At 43.7% G+C, this 25,902-nt stretch overlaps 1 protein-coding gene across 3 annotated transcripts; it reads right to left on the minus strand.

Annotated features, from left to right (window-relative positions):
• Positions 1 to 1,215: 1,215 nt before the first annotated feature.
• On the minus strand, positions 1,216 to 24,547 carry Prdm1 (PR domain containing 1, with ZNF domain). 3 transcript variants are annotated; one of them, XM_013022441.1, is made up of 7 exons: positions 24,259 to 24,547; positions 22,299 to 22,547; positions 15,220 to 15,339; positions 11,301 to 11,553; positions 5,176 to 6,281; positions 4,647 to 4,775; positions 1,216 to 4,258 (listed from the first exon to the last, which is right to left on the minus strand). In XM_013022441.1, exons 1-7 carry the CDS (start codon positions 24,298 to 24,300, stop codon positions 3,683 to 3,685), a joined length of 2,475 nt encoding a protein of 824 aa, XP_012877895.1. In that variant the 5' UTR covers positions 24,301 to 24,547; the 3' UTR covers positions 1,216 to 3,682. The 3 variants fall into 3 exon arrangements, with proteins under 3 accessions (XP_012877895.1, XP_012877896.1, XP_012877897.1); XM_013022442.1 differs by lacking the exon at positions 4,647 to 4,775; XM_013022443.1 differs by lacking the exons at positions 15,220 to 15,339; positions 22,299 to 22,547; positions 24,259 to 24,547 and adding an exon at positions 12,622 to 12,696.
• Between the last annotated feature and the right edge of the window lie 1,355 nt (positions 24,548 to 25,902).

Genomic DNA, 25,902 nt, shown 5'->3' on the forward strand with positions numbered 1-25,902 from the left:
TCATGAATGCAAGGCAAGCACCCTACCACTGAGCCACCTTCCCAGCCCCCAAGTGAAGAATTTTTTATTTGAGCTTGCAATTACTGCATTATGGATCTCATTGGGCTTTGTTTTGAAAAACTGTTTCAACCATGGTACTGCAGAGTTTAGGAATATGAGCAGCACCTTTTGGTACATTTGTGACAAGAGGGTTCTGGTTTTCTTAGTTCCATTTGCATGTTGGTGGCATCCCAAATTCTTGGCACAGATGTCTAAGTGAATTTTAAAGACGAAACATTGAAAACAAAGGAAAACATAGGGTAGTTTTGAGTGTCCAAATATAGAAATGTTATTCTCTTCAGATGGAACTGAGAACTTGGTAATGGATGAAATGGGAACCATAAAAATCACTTGCAAAGGGCTTCTAGATTTCTTCACGGAAGGCACTATCGCTTCTCTAGAAGCCTTTCCTACTCCTATCTACCAAGTCATCCTCAAATTGGATCGTGCCTTCTTTCTGGAAACATTTTCTGGCCCATCCCGGGATAAGCATGTGGACTCAAACTCATCACTTACCTCCTAGGCTGTGGCCATGCCAGTACAATCCCTGGGGTTCACACAAATCATGCCCAGATTCTGGCAAAAGTCAGCTTTCTGAAAATTCGCTTTGAGTGCATGAGTCGCCTATTTACTTTCCAGGTGAAGAGACAAAGAGGAAGATGCAGTGTGAGGCAGTCATTCCCAGTGGGATGCACGCATGCGTGTGTCAGACACTGTGAAGCCGGCTGTTCCCGAACCTAGGTCCCTCCCCCACCCCTGGGCTCAGCCTGCACACTTGCAAGATGAGAAGAGTCAGAAGGCATTTCTGAAATTGATTCAAGCCTTCCTGACCTCTTGCCACGGTATCTATCAATGAAGGCTAACAAATCTTATCCCATTTACTCATGATTGAAATACTGTCTTAGAAAATGTTTTTAGCTCATAATTATAGAAACCTGTTACACTGTTGAGTTATGAAGGATACAACAGATCAGTGCTGTTAAATTTCTCTCTAGTAGACCAGGAAGGAGGGGGGTAATCAAGACATTTTGGCTGGTGCTTCTTAGAACACACCAGGGGTTGGGACAGGGGAAGGGGAGAGGCAAACTGTGTAGTGGACTAGAGTCACCTCCCACCCCCTCCCAGTTTGGATAAGATATAGTCTACTGGCCCCTCCCTCATGACAATAGACAAGCATTGTTTTAAGCATGAACATTTATATTTAATTTACATTTTTAACAATTTGCACATAAATAACAATGTAAACCGGTACGTAAACATAAGATAAGTTTTGTTCTAGCAAAGTAAAAAGCCAATAACTTTGGTCAGTTTTAACTTTGAGTAGAGGAAAAAAAAATAAAACCACTGTTGATTGTGGGCTCAACATTCACATGTAAGAGGCCTAAGAGGAAAAGAGGTGATAAGAGAAGAAATCTTTACAAAAATCCTCAAAGACAAGAACACACAAAAGGAGAACACAGGTGTTCATTGGGGATTCAAAATATTTGGTGTCAATGTCAGTGTGATGCTTTGGCTCACCTACAATTAAGGACTGTGTTTGTCAAACACTGATATATCAAAAATTGTCAGTCTTGAGCTATGGGTATAGCTTAGGGGTCAAGTGACTGCTAGCATGTGCTAGGCTTTTGGGCAAAAAAAAAAAAAAGTCTTGTGAGTTATAGGAGCAGATAATAAGGCTCTTAGGTTTCCCTGGATTGTTTGAAGTTTGTTTAGTTGATATGAACAAAATGTTAAACATATAAAATAGGCTGAATAGTGATGTGTTAGTATTTAGGAAGGAGGGAGAGGAGGAGAGGAAGCAGAGTGGTGAAAACATAGTAAGTTTTGTATTTCTGTGACTTGACTGTGAGTGACCACATAATCATAACCTGGCAAAACAAAAACACACCTGAATCAGATAATCCTTTAAAACCCAAATGATGGATCTCTTTTCTTTCTGGGTGTGATGTGGTCCTAACCCCAGCATGGGAACTTTAGGCTCTCCAGTAAGAGGCGTCAGATTGAAGTAAAGTCTCAAAAAGAGGTTCTTTTGCTCTTAGGAAAAGTAGGTTCTTTTACATGGCTTGGCTCACAATTGAAGTGGTTATAAATATATTATATATATACATACACATGGTATAGTGGTATAAATAGATTTATAAATATACACCATTCTTTGCTACACTTTGAATGCCAACAGGTAATCTTTGGGCTTATTATAGCACAGTAAAAGATAGAAAGATTGGGTCTATCTTTCTGGAGCACACTTACTCTGTATTCTCTAGAATAGCAAATCATGAGCTAAAGACATCACTTTCGGCACTCCTGGACACACTCAATGAGGTAATTATTGTTGAACAACTTTGCAATGCCCTTTCATCTTCAGTTAAATTAACGATAAAATGCAAAAACACAAAGACTGAGGAAAGTGGAGTTTTACAGAAAAAAGAAATATAATTAAATGTGTTGGGGATAGGAATCTTCATTACCCGCATTTTACCTAAGATGACCACAATACCCGTTTTCCTTCTGTTTGTTTTTTGATTGTGTTTTAAATGTGGTCCGAGCCTATCTACTTCAAATCCTTCCCAGTACAGCACCACCTTTGTGCAATTTTGACATTTACAAAACAAAAAACAAAAACAAAAAACAACAATAAAATGGCACCCAGACCGAAGCCCTCAAGTCTCACACACACAAACCCTCTGTGCTCTGGGACCATTTCTCAGTGGTTTTCAACATGGAGTTTTGTCTTCTTCACATTTTTAGATAATACATTGGGATGCAAAAGTCATGTGGCCACTCTGAATGGTCATATGATTTAAGAATAGGGAGGGAATCTTACTTTTTTTGAGGCACAGGTTGGTAAAACCTTCCTGTTATATTTTTGGTAAAAATTGTATAAATGAAAACATTGTTTTTAAAAACCTATCCACAGAAACATAGAAGATTCCTTTTCTTGTTCTTTCTATTCAAGTTATTATTGGGTAATTATTCTGCACACATACCCCCAAATTATACAATGCTGATAAAGGATCCTATGAGTCAACACACCAGATGTCTAACTTTGGCAATACCGAAACCTCATTTTCAAAACAATATAGAGAAAGGTTGACTGAAGTCATAGAAATCTTAGGTACTTAAACAGATGTGCAGAAATTGATCTATAAAGAATGGCCACAAGACAAAAAAAATACATTTATACTCAAATTACAAAGAATCTTTCCAGTCATTGTAAACTTTTTTAATTATTGCTTTTTTGAATGATAAACTGTATAATAAATTATGAAGGATTATCATTGAAAAAATAATTATGGCTAGACAATAGTCTTAGTAATGGGAAGGCTATGCAAACATATCCACACAAATATTCAAAATACACAGGTTCAAATATATAGACATGAGTGTAAATAAGTATATATAATATGTATATATATATATATATATATGTATATGGAGAGTCTTTGCCTCATTTATGCCCTGAGATTTCGGTTACTTTGGAGTCCTTCTTTAATTCCAGGTAGGTGAGGGAAATCCACCTGCCAAGAAGAGAGAGCTGTCTTTGTAGATCTGGAATTATGTACAAGCAGTTTGCTTACAGGCACCCTGACTCACCCAAGTCATAACTTAAGAAAGGAAACAAAACACTTGTTTTCTGGAAATCTTAAGGATCCATCGGTTCGACTGTTTCTTGTTTGACCTTTACAGGTACCAGAGGTAGTGGTTTGCTGCGAGGCAACTTCATGAGGGAAAGGTCTGGTGACTCATAGAGGCCGCACCCCGAGGAGAGGAGTCCGCTCCCCAGGTTTCTTTGCAAAGCCACTTTCAGGTCAGTTTCTTCTTTCTCTTTTCTGACCACAGCTAGAATTTCCTTCTCCACCACAGAAGTCAAGTCAAGGCTGTCCTCCATGTCTTCTAGCCGGTCGGCATTGTCACTAATGTCAAACTTCTCGATTTCTTCATTGATGCGGGTCAGGTTGTCCATGGTCAGTCCGCTGGCGGGGGCCACGGGACAGTTCCCCTTCAGGTGCACCTGGAGGCTACAGAGGTGGATGTAACTCTTATGGCACTGGGCACACTTGTGGGGCCGCTCCCGGGTATGGAGTCGCTTGTGGAGCTTCAGGTGCACAAACTGGGTGAACTTGGCAGGGCACACTTTGCATTGGTAAGGTTTCTCTCCCGAGTGGAGTCGCAGGTGGGTTTTGAGATTGCTGGTGCTGCTAAATCGCTTGTGGCAGACCTACAGTGGAGGGGGGGGGGGGGGAGGAGGAGAGGGGGTCAAGGAGGGAGACAGGGAAGACCAGAAGATTAAGACATATCAACAAGGAGGAGCAAGCTGACCAAGTCTCCTGGTGGCACCCATGTTGTAGTACTCAGCAAATAGGGATGTGGGCGTGCAGCCCACGAGATGCTGCTTGTTTCCCTACGATTTTCCCACCCACTGGAGGCTGGCTGTGTCATCCATTGCTGCAGGGTGTCAGTGGGCACGGGGGGGGGTGGCATGGGGGGAAGCTGCATAAGGCCACCACCCCTATCAAGACAGGATCCTTGTGGGGGGTTCACAGGAAGGCAACTCCAGACATTTTCTACAAAGCTCAAAAGTTCTACCCAGAAAGCCGTGCGCGCACCTGGCATTCATGTGGCTTTTCTCCTGTATGTACCAGGTAGTGTTTCTGCAGGTGGGCGAGCTGAGTAAAACCCTTGTTGCAAGTCTGGCATTTGAAAGGCCGCTCTCCACTGTGGACTCTCAGGTGGACCTGGGAAGAAGCCACACGGGTAGGGGGGTGGGTTAGCTGTGCTGTCAAGATGGGGGTGAGACGCAGGGGTTGGTGATGCAAAACTCCCAAGAAAAGCATCAAGACAAAGTCTTCAAGAATACACAAAGCACCTGGGTTTTTAGAACGCTCTATCTAGTAAAGGCTTGCGCTAAAAGAGCAAAACTGCTAGGCTAGCAGAGCATGCCACCAGCCCGATTTCCACATGTTTTCTATCAGGAGAGAGCTGGCAATGTGTCCTAAAGCCACAGAGCTAGGAATGGCAAGAGGAAAGCAGAATTCACACACAGCAGGCCCGGCCTGGGTCTGACCATGAAGCTTGTAACCAGCAGCAAGGAGTTAAACTAAGTGCCCTCGTGGGGCCCTGCTGTTTAAGGCCTACCTTGAGATTTGAGAGCTGGCCAAACGTCTTGGCGCAGACATTACACTCATACTTGATCTTGCCATTCTGTTTCTTCAGTGGGTAGGGAAGCGTTTTGTAGCCCGTCATGTTTCTTTTGTTCTTAATGAGATTCATGGCTTCCTCGCTGCTGGGGGCTGCCATCACTGCTGAGGTAGCTTTGGGTTGTACCACGTGCTCTGACGTGGCGGCTGTCCCCGCCGTCGGAGAGCCACTGGTGGGGCTACATGTCTTGTCCTTCATGCTGGCTGCAGCCCCAGTGAGGGAAAAGGCACTGTGGGGTGCTGGGACCAGCACCTCCCGGGGATGCTCTGGAGGAAGCAGCCTCCGGGCTCCATCAGAGGGCAGGGAACTGGGCAGGGAGGCTGGGGTGAGCATGGGATGGGGCAGGCTGCCCCCTCCCAGGAGGTTACTGTAGACAGGGTACAGCCTGGGGAACAGGCCGAAGTTGTTGATGCCATTGATGTTGCCGACCGCACTCAGGCCGTTACAATTCATGCCATAGGGGGGCAACAGGAACTTGGGGTAGTGAGCATTGTAAGAGGGGATGAACGCTGGTGGGAGGTGGGGGGCAGGGGCGCATCCGGGGTAAGAGCCTAGGCCTTCCGCAGAGGTGCCATAGGGTGTATTCAAGTAGGTGTAGGAGTCCCGATGTTCTTGAGAGCCAGGGGCCACGGGGGACACGGTGGTGCCCGGACTGCTGTGAGGACTGGAACTTTTGAGGCTCTGCTCAGGGCTGCTTCTTGCGGAAGGACTTGGAGTTGTAGATGACGGGAGCGGGGAATGAGTGATGTAAGTCGGCCTCTCCATCCCATAGGCCAAGGAAGCTTTCAGAAAGTCTTCTGGCAGAGGTGCCCGGATGGGGTAGACCACCCGAGGGTATAAGGGGCTCCTGACTTTCCTAAAGTCATCCAGGTCCTTTTCTGGAGTGAAGGGTGAAATGTTAGAAGGGTACAAGTCCTTCCCTTTGGAAGGGTTGGAGTCCATCTTTAGGATTTCTTTCACGCTGTACTCTCTCTTTGGAACGTTCTTGGGGCAGAGTTCATTTGTATCAGCACCAGCTTGCTTTGGGTTGCTGTGTGTTGGTGCTGAAATAAAGAGGAGGAAAAAGGTGGTTACTCAGCAGGCTATGGTGAGCTGAAGTGAAATCATTAAAGCGGTTCTGTTCTTCTGAAAACCTGAGCAGCATCTGGTGACAAACAACCACCACCTGGCTCCGAACGCTCCTTCTTGCTCTTGAGGCCCCCGGCCACCCACTCAGAAGCACTGCTGTTTCCTCCATAGCAAAATGGGGACAGTAGCAGAGCCTCTGGATGCCGATGCGTCCCTCTGTACAAACTTTATGACAGAAAAGGGCTGTTCACACAAACACGGGCTAGTATCGAAGCTGGAGGTGGCGGGGTGTGTATATGTGGAAAAATACTGGGGTTGTCACCTGTCATTCAGATGCTCTGTTTAGGTTGCCTAAAAGACATCAGTGTACCCCACAGACTAGATGTGAAAGATAAAGATTCATTTAAAGTAATACATAGCCATTCATTTTCCATTCGACTCTTGTTTAGTAGGAACTAAAGATAGAGCCCTGTTCAAAGTGTCTGTGCCAAATGGATGAAGGGCATGAACGCCACCCCTTAACGCTTGCATTGGCTGACAGCACCAGCATTTCACTTAAGTTCTGGTCTAACCAGGCTACCAGCAGAGCTGTCTCCTGGAGTCATGAGGTGTGACCAGTCACCTCTGCCAAACCACAACAAGTCCTTCCTGAGCCAGTTCAATTACTTATAGCACCAAGGAAAACAGAGGCATCTCAGAAGAAAGCATTTATCCCAGAGTCGGCAAAGATCCCTCAGTAAACAGACTGTTTAGGAACACCAGCCATGAGGACAGTTTCAGGCTATCTGTGGCCCTGGACTGTCCACCACATGGAACAAATGAGGCCTTCAGGAAAACACCTGTCAGAGCAAGAAACATAGCAAAGCTTCTGCTCAGGCCTTCCCTGCAACCAAAGAAACATGGGAGATGTGCACTGCTTTCTAGAACTCTCACTTAAACCAGCACAACTGCCCTCAAGAGCATACTGAAGGCAACAGTCTGAGTGTGGGTGCAATGTGGAGTAAGAGTAAGGCTCTTTGGCTCTGGCAGTGGAACAGGTGGTAGGTTCTGGGATTGTACTGAAGCCACTGTGTAAGTACTCTTGGTCATCTTATAAAATGTACCTACTTGCTGGGCACTGGTGTCTCATGCTTGTAATCCTAGCTACTCAGGGGGTTGAGATCTAAGGATCATGATGTGAAGCCAGCTTGGGCTGGCTGAAAAGCCATGAGATTCTTATCTCTAATTAACCAGAAAAAAGCTTGGGGTGGCTGGACCTGTGGCTCCCGAGTAGAGCACTACCAACCTTAAGAAAAAAAGTTAAAGGAGAGTGCCCAGGCCCTGCAGTTCAAGCCCATATATTGGCACCTAAAACTATAAACAAAAAAAACCCAAAAATAAATAAAATAACCAAAATGCATCTGGCTTGCTTTCACGGAGGAAGAACTCTAGGCTTGTTACCCTGTAAGATTCTGTTGAACTCCAGAACTAAGCTTTCAAATCCAGGCTGACAGGCTGTGGGGAATTTGATTCCAGTTAGAATCTCTTAGAGAATGTTATCTGCTCGTTGTTATCATGGGCTCCTCTGGGCCAGCCAGAAGCCCCAGAATAAACACGGGGAACAACAGTATCAGGGAAGAGGCTGTTGGAGGGAAGTGATGGAAAGGTTGTTGAGGGAGGATACTATCTGAAGCCACTAACCTAAAATAAATACTCCTTATCAGGCCAATATCAGTCTTTCAGTAAGGCCCAGCAGGCAGGAAGTGCAAATTGTCACTTTTGTTTTTTAAAGCTGAAGTGGTTGAGGCAAGGAAAGACACTAAGCTGGAAAATGGAGAGGCCAGGCATCTCACAGCCTTGGAAAGGAATTTCATGCAGGGGAGGGTGGGGGCGCACTGTAATGCATGCAACAAAAGTATGGAAGAATCACCTCCTAACTTTATAACTTGTGTCACATCTACGAGACAAATTGTATCTAAGTATTAGCACCCCCCACACACACACACAGTGGCTTTTCTTACTCCTATCATCTTCAAGGTAACAAATTTGGGCTATGAAAAACATCAAAACTTTGAGTCTGTTCACAGAATTGAATATGCTTTCATATATAGTCATATGTTCTTTTTAAGCAACTCAGTTTAATGTGATTATTGAACTAACATAAAAGTAATGATTGGGGCCACATGACCAAAAAAAAGTCATAACCTTTCATTTTCTATGAAGAAAAAAAACAAACCCTCTGGCCATGCACTGGTGGCTCATGTCTATAATCCTAGCTACTCAGGAGGCTGAGATCTGAGGAATGCAGTTCAAAGCCAGCTTCGGCAGGAAAGTCCATAAGACTCTTATTTCCAATTAGCCAGAAGTGGCACTGTGGCTCTAGAGGTCGAGCACTGGCCTTGAGCTGACTTGAGCTGAAGAGCTCAAGGACAGCACCCAAGCTCAGAGCTCAAGCCCCACGATTGACCAAACAAACAACAACAACAAAAAAAAAACCAGCACACAGTGCCTGGTGTACAGTCAATCTATAATAAGTGTTTGCTATCTCTGATGTTTTCAGCTAAGCAGATTTGTACCTTATTCTAAAAAAAATATTCTGAGAGGAGCGAACGTTAGCCTCTGTGAAATGCTCTGTAGGTGGAAATTGTGAAGCCTCTATGAAGGTACATTTTAAAAACTCATCCTTCAGCAGCTGAGTAATCAGGAGAGCTGGTGTCATTTCTGACTCTCCTACTTAGCACCAGTTTGAGTTAACATGAAAAAGAAAATCAAGATCTGTTTTTGTTCTTAAATCTTAAATGGCTGTAGGCGGACGGAGTCATTTCAAGAGTGAACTGCTTCTGAAGGCTCTGAATGGCTTAATTATGCCGACTCACATTTTCGATCTATAATAAGAACCCCAAGACTACAAGAAAGAACCTAGAAGTTCTGCAGTAGGCAAAACAAAGTCTGTTTTCAACTGAAACTGAGAAAGCAGATTAACATTTAGAAGTCTATAATTTGGTCAAGTGTTTTCTAGATGGGTTAGATAGATAGAAAAAAGTAACCAAAAATAATTGGGTGGGGTAGGAACTTAATAGTTCATTTTTTCCTTTTGCTATACTTTAAAAAAAATGCCAAAGTGATTTCTGGCCACTTGCTCTTCCTTAGTTTGTTCTTGTCCATTTGTTTGTCCCTTCTTCTCAACCATCACGACCACGAAGCCCTAATAGGAGGGCCGCACAGACTTCTATTATGCTCTAGCATGGAAACCCAACACAACTCATGTGAACACATAATCTACCTATGAGGCTTGATGAAATAGTGGAAATTTTCCTGATCAGAGTCTCAATCATCAGTTGCCACACCTAAGCCAAGTAGTTTCACAATCAGCAGCAGGAATCTTGTAATGTGACTAGTTATTGTTATTATGAATGCTGGACAACAATGATGAGGACCTAAAGTTGCTAACTTGACACTTAGAAAAATTTTGCAGAAATCCAAGGGGACATTTATTTGGAGAAAGAAAAGCAATCATTTTGTCACATGCGAAAAGACACAGAGTGCTTCTGAACATAGGAATCAACACTTGAATCTTTGGGGAAAGAAAAATACTAGGTTTTCAAAATCTTTGATTAGCACAATGTAAGGGTAATATAGAACAGGTTTCTTCATGGTTATTATTATTGAGTGTGTGTATGCACACGGGCTTACAGAAGGGCATAAACTCAGGGCCTTGCACTCTGGCTGGGCTTTTTCCACTCAAGATGTACTCTCTATTACTTAAGCCAACACCCTCACCTCAACCTTTATGGTTATTCAAAAGCCAGTGGTATGGGGGGGCAGGGGGGCCTGGGGATGACTTGCCCAGTAGTCTTACTGTTTTAACAAAACAAAAATCAAAGACTCTCTAAATTCGTAAGTGATTAAGCTAAAGAAATGGAAGGTGATACAGAAGAGGAAGGGAGAAGGTTAGGGAAGTAGTACGTTTCCAGGAGAGGCCATAACGGAGTGTAAGTCCATGGAAACGCCATTGTCCCTTTGTCTTAGTTCCAATTAACCACCCAAAAGCTGCAAGCAGAACTGTGGCTCAAGAGGTAGAGCCTTGAGCACAAAAATGCTAAGGAACAGTGTCTAGAACTGGCACAGAAAGAAAAGAAATTGGTGAGTCTGGGGGTGAAGGGTAACTGGGAATTCTTAGACTTTCCTTGAAATGTTCCTTTAAATTAAAAATAATATCAAAACAAAAAGTAATAAAAATCTCAGACATAGTTTTAACTTTGGAACCAAAAGGAACTTCCTTTTTAAACTGTATAAAATTTAGCAGTCTAAGGACATACAACCATTGTTACAACTAAAGTTAGAATTTTAAATTGATTCTTAAATTATTTACACATATCTCTTGAGAAAGACTAAAGCGAAGAAGGCTTCTGCAGAAAGAGGTCATGACAGCAATGTTAACCAAATGGAGAAAGTAAAAGCTTATAAACCAAGGAACTGAGAATTTGTTAAGATAAACTGATAGGTGGTTACTGTAATACTGATTAGAAGATCAGATTAATTCGTTTTACCATAAGGAAGGAAGCTAAGAAATAAATTCTTTAGGGTTATTCCATTTGAATAGTAGTTGAGAAAATTATGACAAGATGTTTTCTAGAAACAGCCTCATCAGCCTATGACTTCTTATTCAAGTGTGCATCTCCACATTATTTCAACGCATGATTTCAGCAGTGTGCCGGGGACAATCCTTATTCAATTCTCAACCCCATCTTTTCATGCATACATTAAAGTTTGGCATACAGGATATATTTCTTACTGTAACCTTCTGAACTCAACATTCAAGGTTGACGATCAAGTTTCATAACAAGGAATAGGGACTATTTTTTTTTAATTCCTCTTTCTAGTCCCTTGTTTAAGCCACCTACTTTGTAAAACAGATGATGAAGACATGTAATTAAACATGTTATTAGCTCATAAGGGCAGAATGACATTACTGGCATTAAAAAAATCATTTTTTTGTCTTATAATCCACTTACTGAGATTCATCCCTGTGAGCTCTCCAGGATAAGGGTAGTGGAGTCTCTCTGCAAAGTCCCGACAATACCACACAAGAAGTTCCTGGTTGGCAGGGATGGGTTTAATGGTGTAGAAATAGATGTTCATCCCGTTCTGACATGCAGCCAGGCTTTGCTCCTGGGCATAGTGTGCCGGATTCACATAACGCATCCAGTTGCTTTTCTCCTCATTAAAGCCATCAATGAAGTGGTGAAGTTCCCCTCTGGAGTAAATCTGTCCAAAAAGAGAAAACAGACTTGGTGTTTCTGAAAGGAAGCTAGCCCAAAGCCATGGAACTCCTTCTCACCACCTGGATTCCGGCTCCCCTCCACTGCCCAGCTAGACAGAGAATCAGTCAGGGTGGCAGAAGTCATCCTGAATCAGCAAAACTCAGGGCGGAAACAGGTAAGGCACTGTCTGTCAGTTACCTTTTCCATTTCAGTTCTATGGTCTTTTCATGTGTGGGGGACAGCGGGGGGGGGTGGCAGGAAATAACTGAAGAATGAAACTCAAAATTTCATCTAAGGCACGGCTTCAGACTGATTTCAGCCACTACAGTGAAGCACAGCAGTGAATGACAAATGGGCGACGCTGCTAACCTGAGTTCTGATCATGGTGACTTTTAGTGCTTTGAGTCACTGGGTAGAAGAGCAGGCTGACTGCGTCAAACTGAGGCTCAGCTCTTTCTATGGCCTCGGTGCTAGCTGTTTCCTACACCTCCGCCCAAGGCTCAGACTATGCAAACATCCTCCACCCCCCAACCCTTGAGTCCTAAAGTAACACTTGTTCATATGAATACTTGGAACTGTGCCTTTTTGTGGAAACACTGGGTGGGGCAAAGGTGAATTTCACCTGCCATAACAAAGACAGCACTGGGACAGAGGCCAGAGTTTGACAGTGTACAGAGAAGTCACTTTTCCTCTTGGTAAACATGTTCAGCCCGGTGCTGCTTCTTTTTAAGCCACAGGAGGGAAGAGAGAGTCTCGGGGAGACTACCCCCATATTTGAGAAGAGCTTGTCTAAAACACCACATGCTGAGCCCCAGGCTTGAGCTTTTTTTGGGGGGGGGAAAGCCCCCAAAACTAAAACAACAGGCAGAAAGTGTGTGGTTCCTTAAAGACAATAAAAGCATAAAGAAGAATTCCAAGTCTGTCCTTGAGTAATACTACCTCTGGTTCACAGCTGCACATAGGGTGCTAGTCAAAAGACAGAGTTAAGAATAGGAAAAAAAAAATCAAAGGATATACACTCACTGAAACCACATGGCAAAGCTCGCTCCTAACCCTTCGGGGAAGGTCTCACCTCTCCCTCCGACTTAAGTTTTCTTCACCACAGATAGTCAGTGCCTGGCCATGTGCAACTGGGGTCCCTCAAGTGGCGAGGCACCTGATGGCTCTCACACGACAGCAAAGAGACCTCTTGCCTCTCCGCCCCTGACTATGCTAGTCTATGAATCGGTTCTGTATTTCGCTCCAGTGCTATCAGAAATAAAAAGGAACTCTGTCCCTTTAACACAGGCAGTAAACATCAGAATCACTTTCTTTTAAGAGTAACTTCCTGTAAATTGTGAAGGGGGAAATACATGTGGCTTCATCAAAGCAGCTTGTGAGAGCATTTGCGGTGTGTTTTGTTAAGAGAAAATGGAACAAGGCTGGGTGCGTTGGGCTATCAAGAGGGGTTTTCAAGTTTGTTTACTCTCATGAGCAAACTTCCAGGAACATAGGGTTCCATCACTCTAGCCCTTTTCACTAGGGCGGAAACTGCTTTCTAAAGCTACTGGTATCTTGATTCCAGTCAGCTTTCCACGGACTACCATTTACTGTATCCTCATTTAAAAACAGAACTGCCAACGCCATGAGGTCACACACATACAAACACACCCACCAGAAAAGAAAAGAGTGCAGACGTCAAATGAACACGGTAGCCTGTCACCTGGCTGCATTTCCATCTATTATCAAGAAGATTCAAAACGTGCTGACTCACAGTACAGTTACAAGAAATGTCACTGCTTTCTCAATTTGAACATCTCTTTGCCTGTGTAATTTGCATAAAACTTTTTCTTTCCTCCCAACAGATGTTCAGATTCCTCCTGCCAGCAAAACCCAGGATGCTTTTAGCAACATCAAGAAGTTATCTCCAACTATATTCTTGCCAAATGAAGGAGAGATTCGAATAAATCCTCCTAAGGAAATCTTTCTCGGGAGGCTAATTGCTACGAAGGCTACTTTTTAATTTAAAGATTCACTAAAAGTAATGAACAGGAAACTGGGATAGATGTGGGAGATTCTTAAGTAGTTCTTGCCTTTTAAAAAAATGATCCCATACTAATAAGACAGGCTGTACTGTCTTAATTCCAACCTTTTGAGTCAAAAACTAATATACCTATGGCTCATATCTCAGAAGAATTCATTGGCAATAAAAGCAAAAAATAAAGTGCATCCTTTTTTCTATAAGTGATGTAGTGAATATATTTTAAGCATGAATAATTATCACATAACAATGGACAGCATACAATTCTTAGGGAAACTGTAATTGTTCGCTTATGCTCAACAAAGAGTAGAATACCCTTCTGGAACTTAAAACTTCCTGGATTAAAACAAAAAAAAACACCTCAAATTTCCTGGTAATAGCTTCTAAGTAATTGCCTAACAAAAATCTTTTATGATACTTGTCGAAAAGATATTAAAATTTTTAGGTAAAAATACCAGCCAAAGTGAGCAATTCAATTTGGTTATTATCATGTAGTTATTTTATCAAAGTTTCACCCAGTATGTTGTTTATGTTAAAATATTAACACAAATAAATATTAACATAAAAATTGGTTGTGAAACTTAAATAAGCATTGCTGTTGTTTTTCATTTTGGTATTACTGAGTAGGCAGGTGTCCACCATTTGAGCCAATTGAGAAAAACAAATATACCAATAACATGGGAAAATGGAAGCTGACTTCTCTCTGTTTAGTCTTGATTCGGACTCCAACTCAAAAATTCAATCGAGAGCCTTTGTAAACCTTGATATTCCAAAGGCGACATATAAACTAGTCTTTTTTGTGCTGGTTACTGGGTTTTGAACTCAGTGCTTTCTTTCTTTTTTTTCTTCTCAAGCTTGGTACTCTACCCCTTGTACTACTTAAGCTGTAGCTCCACTTCCCACTTTTTGTTGGTTAATTGGCACAAAGAATCTCATAGACTTTCTTGGTTGGACTGTCTTTGAACCATGACCCTCAGATCTCAGGAGTGAGCCACCAGCACCTTGTTGTAGAGCAGGTCTTTTGAATGTATGATAGAACCAAGTTTATCATCTCACACTGTGTGAGCATTTTCCTATGCTTTAGAAGTTAAGTTAAATTTAGTTTCGTGGTGCAGTTGAATTTAAGGGCCATTCTGTGGTTCTTTTCTCTTCACTAAGCCCATTTTTCACCTGTCCTTCATTCAGAGTTTTTATTCAAAATATCATTTATGAAAACTTCATTCAACTAACATTAACTCAGCAAGCAATCAAGAAGGGGTGAAATCTAAGGCTTGGTGACTCATTACTACTTCCTTGAAGAGAAATAAAAATGAACCTGGCTCAGAAGCAAACAGCACACCATTTCCTTTCATCACAAAACTCTAATGAGTTGCAAAAATTAAGTCCCACAGAGTCCATTATTGCCAACAGTAACTACCCACACTTTGTATCTCTGGACTGAACATGTAACTAGTTTCCATACTCAGAATTCCCTATTCCATCAAGATCCTCCCCTCTCCCCACACGCCCCAAATACTTGTGGGCAGACCCCAGCATTTCTCAACACAGGGCTGAAAAAGGAAGTAATCCTATATGTTCTTACAGCTTTAGTTTTTTCCCCCCTTAACACTAAAAGCCTTAATTTGTTGTTGTTGTTGTGTTCTTACTTACCCGCCAAAAATATTTCCTGTTGGCATTTTTGGGAACTGTTTCACTGGTGTAGATTTCACCTACTAGGGGTCCAAATCGAGTTCCCTGTGGTATGTATTCTTTACTCAGCACTCCAATAATCTAAAAGGACAAACGTAGGAAACAATTACTTGCACTGTGACATGTTAGCCGCTCTTGTTCAGTGAATTGAATTGTCAAGTGGCTATGCAGTCAACATCAGAGACCAGGCATTAATGAAGCCTCAACAACTAACAGGTGTCCGCAGACCAGGCTATCTACAATCTCAAATCCCAAGCACGTATTCAACCAAGCATTAAAATAGTCCACAGGATTATTCTCCACCGATGGAAGGTCCTTTACTTTTCTTATTACTCTTCGTGCTAGATCAGAGAAGATAATAACCATTCTGTTTTGAGAATAAGACACAGAAGAATTAGATGGTCAAGATTAGACAATTGTAGCTCTCCTCCTAGTTTCCTATTTCATTCTCCCTCAAACCATAAACATAGTGTACTCTAGGGAAATAAAACAGTTTTAACCTCAGAAACCAAAATAATGCTCTTTAGTTGTTCCACAAAGGCTCAGGAACCAGAAACCAAACACATTATATTTTCTTCATCCCAGATGAGCTCTCTGCTCGATACCCCCATAGCTTGTAAGTTCTCTTTAATTGGAAGAAAGATCTTTCAAGTAACTTTGTTCTTCTCTGACATCTATTCAAGAGTGGTCAAAGGTCCTCCTTTGAGATGGAATTTGTACTGAGGAGCTGTGAGTTCTAAGCACTGTGGGTTCTAAGATCTGAAGAAATGACCTTCTTAGACTCAATACATTTTGATTCTGGAAAGCCTTACCAAAAACATGTTAACTGTGTCACAGTTCCTGCTTGATCCTAAGTTTCTTTTGAGAGAATTAAAAAAAAAAATCAAACAAGAATCAGGAAGCAATCCATCATTATTCAAAAGAACTCCAGAAACTTCTCCCTTTCCTATTTTTGATTCAAAACAGCCCACAAATTAATTACAGAATACCTTTTGAAATAGACAAAGGGGTGGAGTAAAAGATAATATTTATTACCAGGACTAGGGGGTGTGGTTCAAGTGGTAGATCACTTGCTTGCCCAGCAAGCACCAGTTCAACAAAGAAAAGAAAAAGGAAAAAAAGAAACAAAGAAATCAATAATATTTACTTCCAGTTCTATTATCCTTGATAGCACCTGTGCGATTTTGGTCCTGAAATGTCAGATGCTGATACAAGAAAATGCACTGGTTCAGGTGGTTCACAATGGAGCGTGAAATTTGGGTTATGAAATCCACTGCTACCTGTTAAAGCTCATCAAGAATTTAAACCGCTGTCTCCTAGAGAATAGGCACACCTACCCAGATGTCTTTCTGGTGTAAGTTTCTTATCAGGAAACGATGTATTTTTCTACAGTAATTTAGTATTCAATATACATGTCAGTGGAGCATACTTAAGATGAGAGAAAGAGAGAGAGAGAGAGCAAGAGAAAGAAAGAGAATTTCCTATACCTAACACAAGTTGAAACAAGGCTGGCAAGCTCTAGTGTTATTTTTGGTCCTTGATGAATTTCTGGCAGAGAGCTGAAAAAAGCAGATGTTCATTTCATCCTCCTCCTCTGCCTTCATTTACATCTATCTGCCCTTTCAAGAACAGTTCATCATTATTGGTATTTGTTAACAGCTCAACTGTTAGGGACAGGAGGAGGCATCTCAGAGCAGTCTTGAGATAAAAATACATTCTGAAAACTTGAGTAGACTTATTTGTTCAGAAATTCATTGTCCAGGACATATTATTAATTCAGAAAATTCATGGAATTTTGACACACAAATTTGTGACACACAAATCATTAGGCATTCACATGGAAGTGATTATTCCATAACACTGAAATGACAAACAGGAAAAACAAATAATACCATTTGTTGGTGAGCCAATAATTAGCAGCTGATATTTTCAACACATCCACTTTAAAGTAGTAATTTTAAACAAGGTACTCAACTGGTTTATCAACATTGTTTTAAATTATAGTCTCTGGGAGTCAGAGTTTGATTACCAACAAGGAACAGTACATGAAGGTCACAAGTTTTCTTCCAAATTGTCATTCTTCTGTAGAATATGATTGGTTTCCAGTTATCAATCTTACACTAAAAAAGCACATTTTTTTTCTTTTGGCACCAAAAGAAAACTAGAGTAAACTAGAGTCATGTTCCTACCAAAGTGGGATGTATGGAAGGCTCAAGATGACAGAGCCTCAATAGGAACCAATCACTGGGAAGAGATGAAGCAGTATCCCAAGTTCTTGCCACTGACAGATAACCTTCCAAATGTAATTTTAGTAGGCAAGACCTGAGGGTACTAAGAAGACAGAAGGCAGGAGTGCTGGTTTGGCCTGAAATCTGTTACTCTAGTGGCTAAAGCAGAAGGTTGATGAGGTCCAGGCTCATCATGGGCAAATTCACAAGACCCTGTTTTCAACAAACAGCATCAAAGTACAACAGCAAAAACTAGATGAAAAAGCTTCAGCACAAGGTTATCTTAACAAAGGAATGAAAGACAGCCCTAATATTCAAAATTCCTACTATATAGAGAACTGTAGAATATACAAAAAGCTAACGCTTAGAGATACAGAGATGCAAAATCACTGTAGAATTTGGGGATTGGAAGGAATCCCGTAGCTCATAAACCACCTATGTCACTGGGTGTGGTAGTTCTCTGCCATCCGAGCATTTGCAAGGCTGAGACAGGAGCCTCCTCATATGTTTGAGGTCCATTTGGCCTATATAGCCAAGATTCTGTCTCAAACAAACCCAAACCAAACAAATACATAAATAAACTAAAAATAAGTCACTTATATTTGCTCAAAGCCTAGAATAAGAGATAATAGACACTTTCACCTCAAATTCATGTTCAAAGAAAAACATAAAGCTTGTAACACTCTAAAATTAAGGAGTTCATCCAGATAACTGGAATGGGGACAGAAGGAGGAAGAGGAGGAGGAAGTCATAATCTTGTCCTTGAGAATCATTGTGTATCTTAGCAGAGTCCTTCTCTCTCACCCATTATTTACAGTATTCTGTCCTAGAGACAAGAATATGAGGCACAGAAACATGTTGCGTGTTTGGAATTTCAAAGTACAAAAAGACCTAAGAGTGTATTCACCTAACTCAGGAAGGAAAAAAAAAATCTTATTGGAACTGACCAGGGTCCTAAAGAATTATTGCTGGGGACAGGCTGCTGTGTGCCTTCTATTATCCTATCAGGGAGAGGACACTGCCTTCCACACATCCAGACTTCACCTGCCCCAGCGGAAGCTCTTTCCTATGTACTTTATGTGCCACACAGGCCCCTTTGCCAGTAGAGAACATCTGTCTCTGTCAGTGGCCTCAGCTATAGAACACACCCTTGAGGAAGCTTCCAGACCAAAAATCACCCCCCCCCAAAAAAACAAAAAACTACCCCAAAACAAAAAAAATGGGGCTTCTTCACTTTATACAATGGCAATTTTATAGCTAAGATGGGTTGGATGGGGGTGCTGGATGAAAGTCTGATAATAAGGACAATCTTAAGTGTGAAAAGTGAACTGTTTTTATTTAGAATGCATGTAAACCCGCACAGAGCAGAGGATTTTTAAGCAGAAACAGTATTCGGATTTCAAGGTAGTCTAAGCATCCTTACCTCAACCGACACTAGGATCATCTTAATTACTAGCTATCTCTTCCCCTCCCTGAATTCCACCTCAGAAAAAGGACTCAATTAAAATTCTCTGTTGACGATAAGGGTATTCGCTTTACAAGGACTCCTGTTCTGTAGTGGATCAAGACCTTTTAGTTTGTAGTTTGCCCCATTTTTAGAGGAATGGACAGAGAGATGTTTTTTTTGCAAGTCTTCTTCCTTCATTTTGTCAGTCTTAAATGTGGTGATTTCTTGGTTTCTCACCTCCCAAATCAAAGAGTTTAAAGATAGAAATTGCATGTTAGGTGGAGATACTTTTTGTTGTTTGATTTTTGTTTTTGTTGGCCCTGGGGCTTGAACTCAAGGCCTGGGCACTGTCTCTGAGCTCTTTCTTTTTTTTTTTCTCTAACAACTAGTACTCTACAGTTTTGAGCTACAGGGCCACTTCCAGCCAGAGATACTTTTACAGATGGCCTGAGAATGGACCCTTGAGTTGGTCCTCATGATCTATCCCTGTTGATGTTTTAGCCCAGGACTTCAGGAGGTCATACTGACAGAAGACAGTGTCTCTTGGGAATAAGTAACCCCAGCCCAGAGCAAACTTCATCTCAGAGACCAGTGTTGAGATGGATTTTTCTAGAGTCAGGTATTCACAGATTAATTCAAGAGGATGAAGGGGAAAACCCCTATAAGAGAATAACCCATCAGTTTAAAAAGCTCTAAAAGTTTGAATAAGATGTCTGTTTGGTTTTTAGTTCCAGAAATAAAGAAGCAAGAACAGCTTTAATAAAGGTACAAATTTAAAAGCAAAGGTCAAAATCAGAAATCTGATTTGTATGTTTTGTTTTTAAACCGAGGGTGGAAAAAAGGTGCTGACACATAGCACAAATTCATAATGAAAAATGATCTTGTTGAAAAAAATTCCCCAGGATGTCAGCATAATAGCCCATAATGTGACATCTTCTATTTTAATGAAAGTCCTTAAAGAAGGGCAAAGTAGATTAGTCAGATAAAAACCTACAAGTAGAAAAGTTTCTTCCCTCTTTCCGTGGCTTGTAGGACAAAAGAACCAACTGAATAATGACAGTGTAAACACCTCATTGAACCCTAATGCTTCTGTCCTGGAACTGGTTTATGGATAGCACACCCTCAATGGCTCATCTCCAGGGAGCTATTCCTTCCCAAAGTTCAAAACAGAAAAAGACACAGGGAAACAGGTACAGATCTCAGAGTAAGCTCAGGACACAGTCATATTCAAATCCTTTTCCTGGTTGCTTTCGTGGTAAGGGACTGAGCAGTCTCTCCTGGAGTCAAGTGCTTCCTTCAGTGCAGTAAAATATGGGGAAATGGAGGAGCACCCTGGCCTCTGAGCGGCTTTTGCGCCTTCAGTGATATATATTCTGTGGCTTTTTGTTTGCTCGTGTTTTGGTTTTCTTTTCTTTCTTTTTTTTTTGGGGGGGGGGAAAAGTGTTAAATATCCTGAAAGAGGGAACTCTATGTTCAAAAGGGGGGGAACCAGCAAATAAGCCTAATAAAGGATCTGTCTGAAACATGCTGACAATAAGTAAAGCCACAGTGACACCAAGAGGGGCCAGTGTACCATCATCTGAGAAGCACTTGTAGGAGGCGGCAGAACTTTGTTTCCACTGCCGAGTCTGGTTCTAACTACAGCCTGTGGGCAAGTGACTATCTCCCTGAACCTTGGACTAAATGATCTAAGAGCATAACTTGACTCACCTAGGATTTTCAGTAGAAGGATGAAGATTGAAATTCAGTTCAGCTTTTAGCTGATAATAAAATTGTGAGATAATGAAGGGTAGAGATGCCCTACAGAAAAAAGAGTTCTTGATTTCAGTCCTCATGGACCGAGAGGACAACAATGATACCAATGAATCTTGTGAACAGATCAATATTTAATCAAAACTGATAGGAGGAAAAAAAACACACACTATACCTTTCAAAACCACAGCCAAATCTTCAAGACCCAAACAAATGCTACATTGATTCCAAAGGCCACATTTTTCGAGACTTTCTATTGAGAAGAGCATTACTTTCAGGAAGAGGTATAATTAAAGCTGACCTCTGGGGTTAATTTTTTTTTAATTACATTCACGTACAACTACAATTTAAATTTTGCTTTCTATAAAATTTGCCACTACTCTCCCATTAGGAAAAAAGAAAAGAAAAAGGAAAAAAAATTGAGCTTTCATGAAACTCCAAGTAGAATTGTTCTATTTAATTTCAGACAGCTGTGTCTCTCCTCCACTAAAAGCACTGAAGTCAGACACACAAACAGGAAAGAGACAAAGCGTTTCCCAAACAGACTCCCGGATTCCTTCAAATGCTGTTGTTCCTTAGGGAAGGCGAAAGTGATTTGACATCACTGTAATGAATGGGCCCAGCAGCAGAGCCCTGTTCTGGCTGCAGATGATTCCCCTTGTACTGTTTTCCAAAGGCAATGGGACTACAGAGAGCACAGTAGAGGGTGGGAAGTTTGCTGAGGTTCAGATTCCTTCCCCTCTACCCAGCCACCAGGGAGAGCAAACTACAGAAGCCAAATTTCCCAAATGGGAGGTGGTTCTGCCAGTTATTTCACAGCTAACCATCACACCTCACTCTAAGTGTTATATAAAAGGGGTAAACACAAATCGCTTGCTCATTCCAAGTTTAGGTTTTCAGCCTCTTTGAAGCAACAAAGAGCATACCCACTTCAGAGGCCAGTAAGGAATGGGCCTGTCAAACCCAGCCAGAGCAAAGGAGCTGCGGCTGATGGGCCAGCGGTTAGTGAAGTCATCTGACAGAGGACACTTTTACATGGCTCTCTGGCTTGGGTTCTGCCAGCACTTCAGTTCATAAACACGTCAAGGTTTTGAGAATAATTTTAGAAACCCAGCTAATAAAGCTGGCTCGTTAAAAAGAATAAAGCCATCGCATGAGCAGAGGGAGACAAAATGACACATGAAATCCTTCTTTTCTAAGAAAAAGTTTTCTCCCTGAAAAAACAAACAACACCCAACTAGCAAGCAAACAAACAAACAAAAAAAGACCCTGGGAAGAGGAGGGCTGGTGGGTGTTGACCTCTCCCACAGCCCTCTGGCAATGAGTGACACAAGGTGTGACCCTCCGTGCTACTGCCCACCAGCTTTTCCAAGGTATGCCAATTTGCCAAAAGATTTAACTGTGGACTAATTAGTATGGAACAGCTGAAGGCTGGAGGAAATGAGAAGGAACTGACTTTGGGACCGAGAAACCCAGGAAAGAAGTGAGCATCTGTGGCGGATCCAGTCTTTGCTGATCCTTAAAAGAGATCTATTCACCCGGGGAGCCATCAGTAGGGAGACTGGGCGCCAGGTGCCAGTGTAGCTCAGCCATCAATCAACCTAGAGGCTTACCTCTTTGCTGTCCGTGGCATACTTGAAAAGCAGATTCCTGGGTAAGGAGGCCTCTGCCTGCACCGGGGTCCCCCCATCAGAGCCCGAATCCCAGGGGTGATCGTTGACAATGTAGGTACAGTTCAGTTCAAACTCAGCCTCTGTCCACTGAGTCATGTCCGCGTCCTTCATGTCCATTTTCATGGTCTTCTCGGTCTCCTCTGCCAACTCTGGAACCTTCACAGCACTGGAGCTACACTTGGGGGCAGCCTGGAAAGAGAAGGGAGAAGGTTTTTTGTCTTTTTTTTTTTCAAATGCTCCTCCACGATCCTGCCGATCCCCGCAGCTCCCTGCGCGAGCCTGTGACGAAGACTTGAAAAGCAGATGTGGTGCACTTGGTACAGTTGAGTAAGAGCCCCCCTCCCCCCCCAAACCCCCCGCGTAAAGCAGGCTGGCTTGAAGAAGCAAAGTTCTTAACAAGAAAAAAAGAAAGAAAATGATCCCCTGCACTCAAAAAGCGGGGGGTGAGTGAGGAGGTTTGGAGGAGAAGAAGGTGACAGGCTCGTTGGAGGGAGAAGTACCCTGGAACAATCTCGGCCTTCACCTCTCACGGCAGAAAAATGTGGTGGGCGCTGCTGCTGCCGCCCTGCGTCGGGACGGCCCGGGGTCATGGCCGCCAGCCCCTCAGCCCCGCCGTGGAAAAGCTGCCTCCGAAGAAAAGTGTCACAAACAAGGGGAGGAAGAGGAAGGAGCTCCGTCTGCCTCTGAATGAAGCTAAAAATGGAAAGCGCGTGTGGTGCAGGAGCGGAACCCGGCCAGCCTTTTTCCAAAAGGGGAAGACCGAACTTTCCCACCGGCTCCCAACTCTGAACCAACTTTCAAAACAACTGCCCCCCCTTCCCTCCCCCCCCCCGCCAGCGTCCTCCGCGTGGAAGACAGACGGAGAGGGGTGCGTCTGGCCAGCATCCCGGACCTAAGTTACCAGCCTCTCCCAGCTAGCTTCTTTGGACCACAGACGAAAAAGAATAAGAAAGAGAGAAATGGAAACATGCCCTAACTTTCTTTGGGATCTGTGGGTATCTCTTAAAGCCAAATTGGCGGGGGGGGGGGAATCAATCAATCAATCAATCAGAACAATATATAAAACTAGTCAAGAGAATTCCCCGAAGGGAATTCCTTTCGGAAGCCTCAGCTACAAATGAGCACTTTCCATTTAAACCTGAAAGTGTGCAGATTCCCAGAAGCCCAAGCTTGGGCTCCCGTGGACTGTAACTAAAGTTATTAACCAACGCCCAAGACACCCAAGATAAGCCCACGTACACACATGGCGAAGAATATTCCCGATTTTCTATACTTGCTCCTAGGGCTATGGGAAGGGGGGGAGGGAGTGCTTTCCAAAGAGAAAAATCGAGGTAAACAATGTCTTTCACGCGTTCCCGGCACAGGCGCGTCGGTGGAAAGTGAGGACCGCGCGCGTCCGCTTTCCACGGGGAATCGGGAGCGCGCGTCGCGGAGAGGCTTCGGGCTGAGTTTTACGCTTGTTCCCTGGGTCGCTAAAAAGGATCTTTTTCTTAAAAAAAAAATGCTGCGAAGTTGTCTTTGCCTCCGTGTCCATTTGCACATTTTAATTTCCTTCTAACGTGTATGGAGCAGTCACGCTGCCAAATAAAAATGGAAATACAATGAAACCCGGAGAGCCGAAGCCCGCCCAGCGTGGGTACTTTGTTGCTGTTGGTGGTGGGGGTGTTGGCAGGAGCAACTACTGAAATTTCAGCGAATCGCCTAGTATGTGCAGAAGCGAAAGGGTTACTGATTCATAAGGAAAAAGTCTTCTAAATGTTTGACAGCCTCACGCGCACCCGAGTGTCTCTTGCTTTTATTGAGACTACGTGATAAGAAAGAAAAATTGAAGGAAAAAAAGAAGAAGTTTCCAGATCGATTTTGGTTTCCAGATCAAATCAAATAAAATCGGATTCCTTACCAAGGTCGTACCCACACGCTTTTCCAAGCAAAGATCCAACATCGGAGGTAAGTCCGGCTCATGTCTACCCCGTCCGCATTTCTCCCCGCGTCTCCGAACGGGCGCAGCAGTGAGTGGCCGTCGCACGCCTCGGCCGCTCGCTCCCCTTTTCTACCGCAGCTCGGGAGCTCGGCCGGTCCCCGGGCTGCCTTGTGGGCGCACAGGTGCTGCGCGCTGCGCTTGCCTCTCCGCGACACTGGAGGGCCCAGCGAGTGTCTCACCCGCCGCGGCTCCGTCTGTGTTAACCAGACCGGCGGCTTTCCCCTCCCATCCAGCTGCAGATTAACCACTCGTCTCGTACACTCCCACCGGCTGCCAGGGGTGGGGGGCGTGGCCTTGTACCTGGGCTGCCCGGGGTGGGCCGGGCCCGACCGGGCCGGGCTGGGGCGCGCCGCCGCCGCCGCCGCCGCGCGCGCAGGGCTCCCGCCTCCGTCCCTCCCTCCTTCCCTCGTATTGCGAGAGCCGCCGCGCTTCCTCCCTTCTCGTAGAGAGACATTTCAACATTTACGAGGAACCTTCCTACTTCCCTTTCTAAGCCCTCCGCGTTTGGCTTTGGGTTGCATTGTATTCTAAATGCTGCAGACCGCTTTGCTTCCGGTCGTGTTAGAATAAAGTGTGTGTGTGTGTGTGTGTGTGTGTGTGCGCGCGCGCGCGTGCGCATGGGGTGTGGGGGGGGGAGATGAGGACGCGCGCTTCAGTAAGGAAAAATCTAAAAAAACTCAACTTAAAAATCATCCGCTGGCTCCCGCCGCGGTGACAGGAGACCGAGAAACTTCCCTGGAGAGATTCCAGGGAGATGGCTGTGGGGGGATCTCCTGCGATGCCAGGTAGCCCTCCTCCCTCCACCCCACCCCGACCCGCCCCGTGCGTCCCCCCCCACACACACTTAGAACACTTCATTTCTCCCGCTTGGCTACAATTTGGGGGTGCAACCGACTGGGTTGCAAGGGAAGAGAAGAGGGTAATAGTCAGACAGATGGAGCGCGAGGCTCCGGGCTCCTCCTCTCCAAGCCCGCAGGCGGGCTCCGGAGGTACAAGGAAGTAAACTGGGGGGTTGGAGGGGTAGCTAAGGGGGGCTCGTGCGCGTGGAAGGCGGTCGGAGGCCGTCGTCCTGAGCCTGGCTGGCTTTTCCTCCAGCCCCGGTGCTCTGGTGAAGGAAGGACATCCTGTGATGATGGCATACGGCGTCCTGTTTGTTTATTATTGAGTGCGCGGACCTTGCATTCCTGCTTCTCCTTACAAAACAAACCAGATGCTTTACTTCCTCCAGTGGTCTCCGCGCCCACAGCGAGGGACCCTCTAATTCAGGGCGACCATGATGTCAAGGGTCCATTTGGAGCTAGCACCCCTTCCCAGTTACTACTTAAGACAGCCTTTCCCCCACCCCACCCCCTCAACAAAAGTCTTTCCCCTTTCCCCCTTCTTTCTTCCTAGGTAGTTTTAAGAAGAGCCATCTCTCGATTGGGAAAGATGGGAGAGAACGATGGGAGGGCGGCACTGATCCAAATGTATTGTACTCACTTGTTGAAACTCCTGGGTTAAACAAAAATGACTTAAAATAATAATACAATTAAAAAATCATCTCTCCTTCCAACTGAGATGGGA

Source organism: Dipodomys ordii, unplaced genomic scaffold (genome assembly GCF_000151885.1).
Source record: "Dipodomys ordii isolate 6190 unplaced genomic scaffold, Dord_2.0 Scaffold62, whole genome shotgun sequence".
Lineage (NCBI taxonomy): Eukaryota > Metazoa > Chordata > Mammalia > Rodentia > Heteromyidae > Dipodomys > Dipodomys ordii.

What these genes read in the sequence shown, in the direction of transcription:
- Prdm1 (XM_013022441.1), bottom strand. Translation starts at nt 24,300, where the DNA reads ATGTTGGATCTTTGCTTGGAAAAGCGTGTGGGTACGACCTTG. An exon ending in AGCGTGTGGGTACGACCTTG is followed by an intron (nt 22,548 to 24,258) that starts GTAAGGAATCCG and finishes TTCTCTTTCCAG; the next exon opens with GCTGCCCCCAAGTGTAGCTC. An exon ending in ATGCCACGGACAGCAAAGAG is followed by an intron (nt 15,340 to 22,298) that starts GTAAGCCTCTAG and finishes TTGTCCTTTTAG; the next exon opens with ATTATTGGAGTGCTGAGTAA.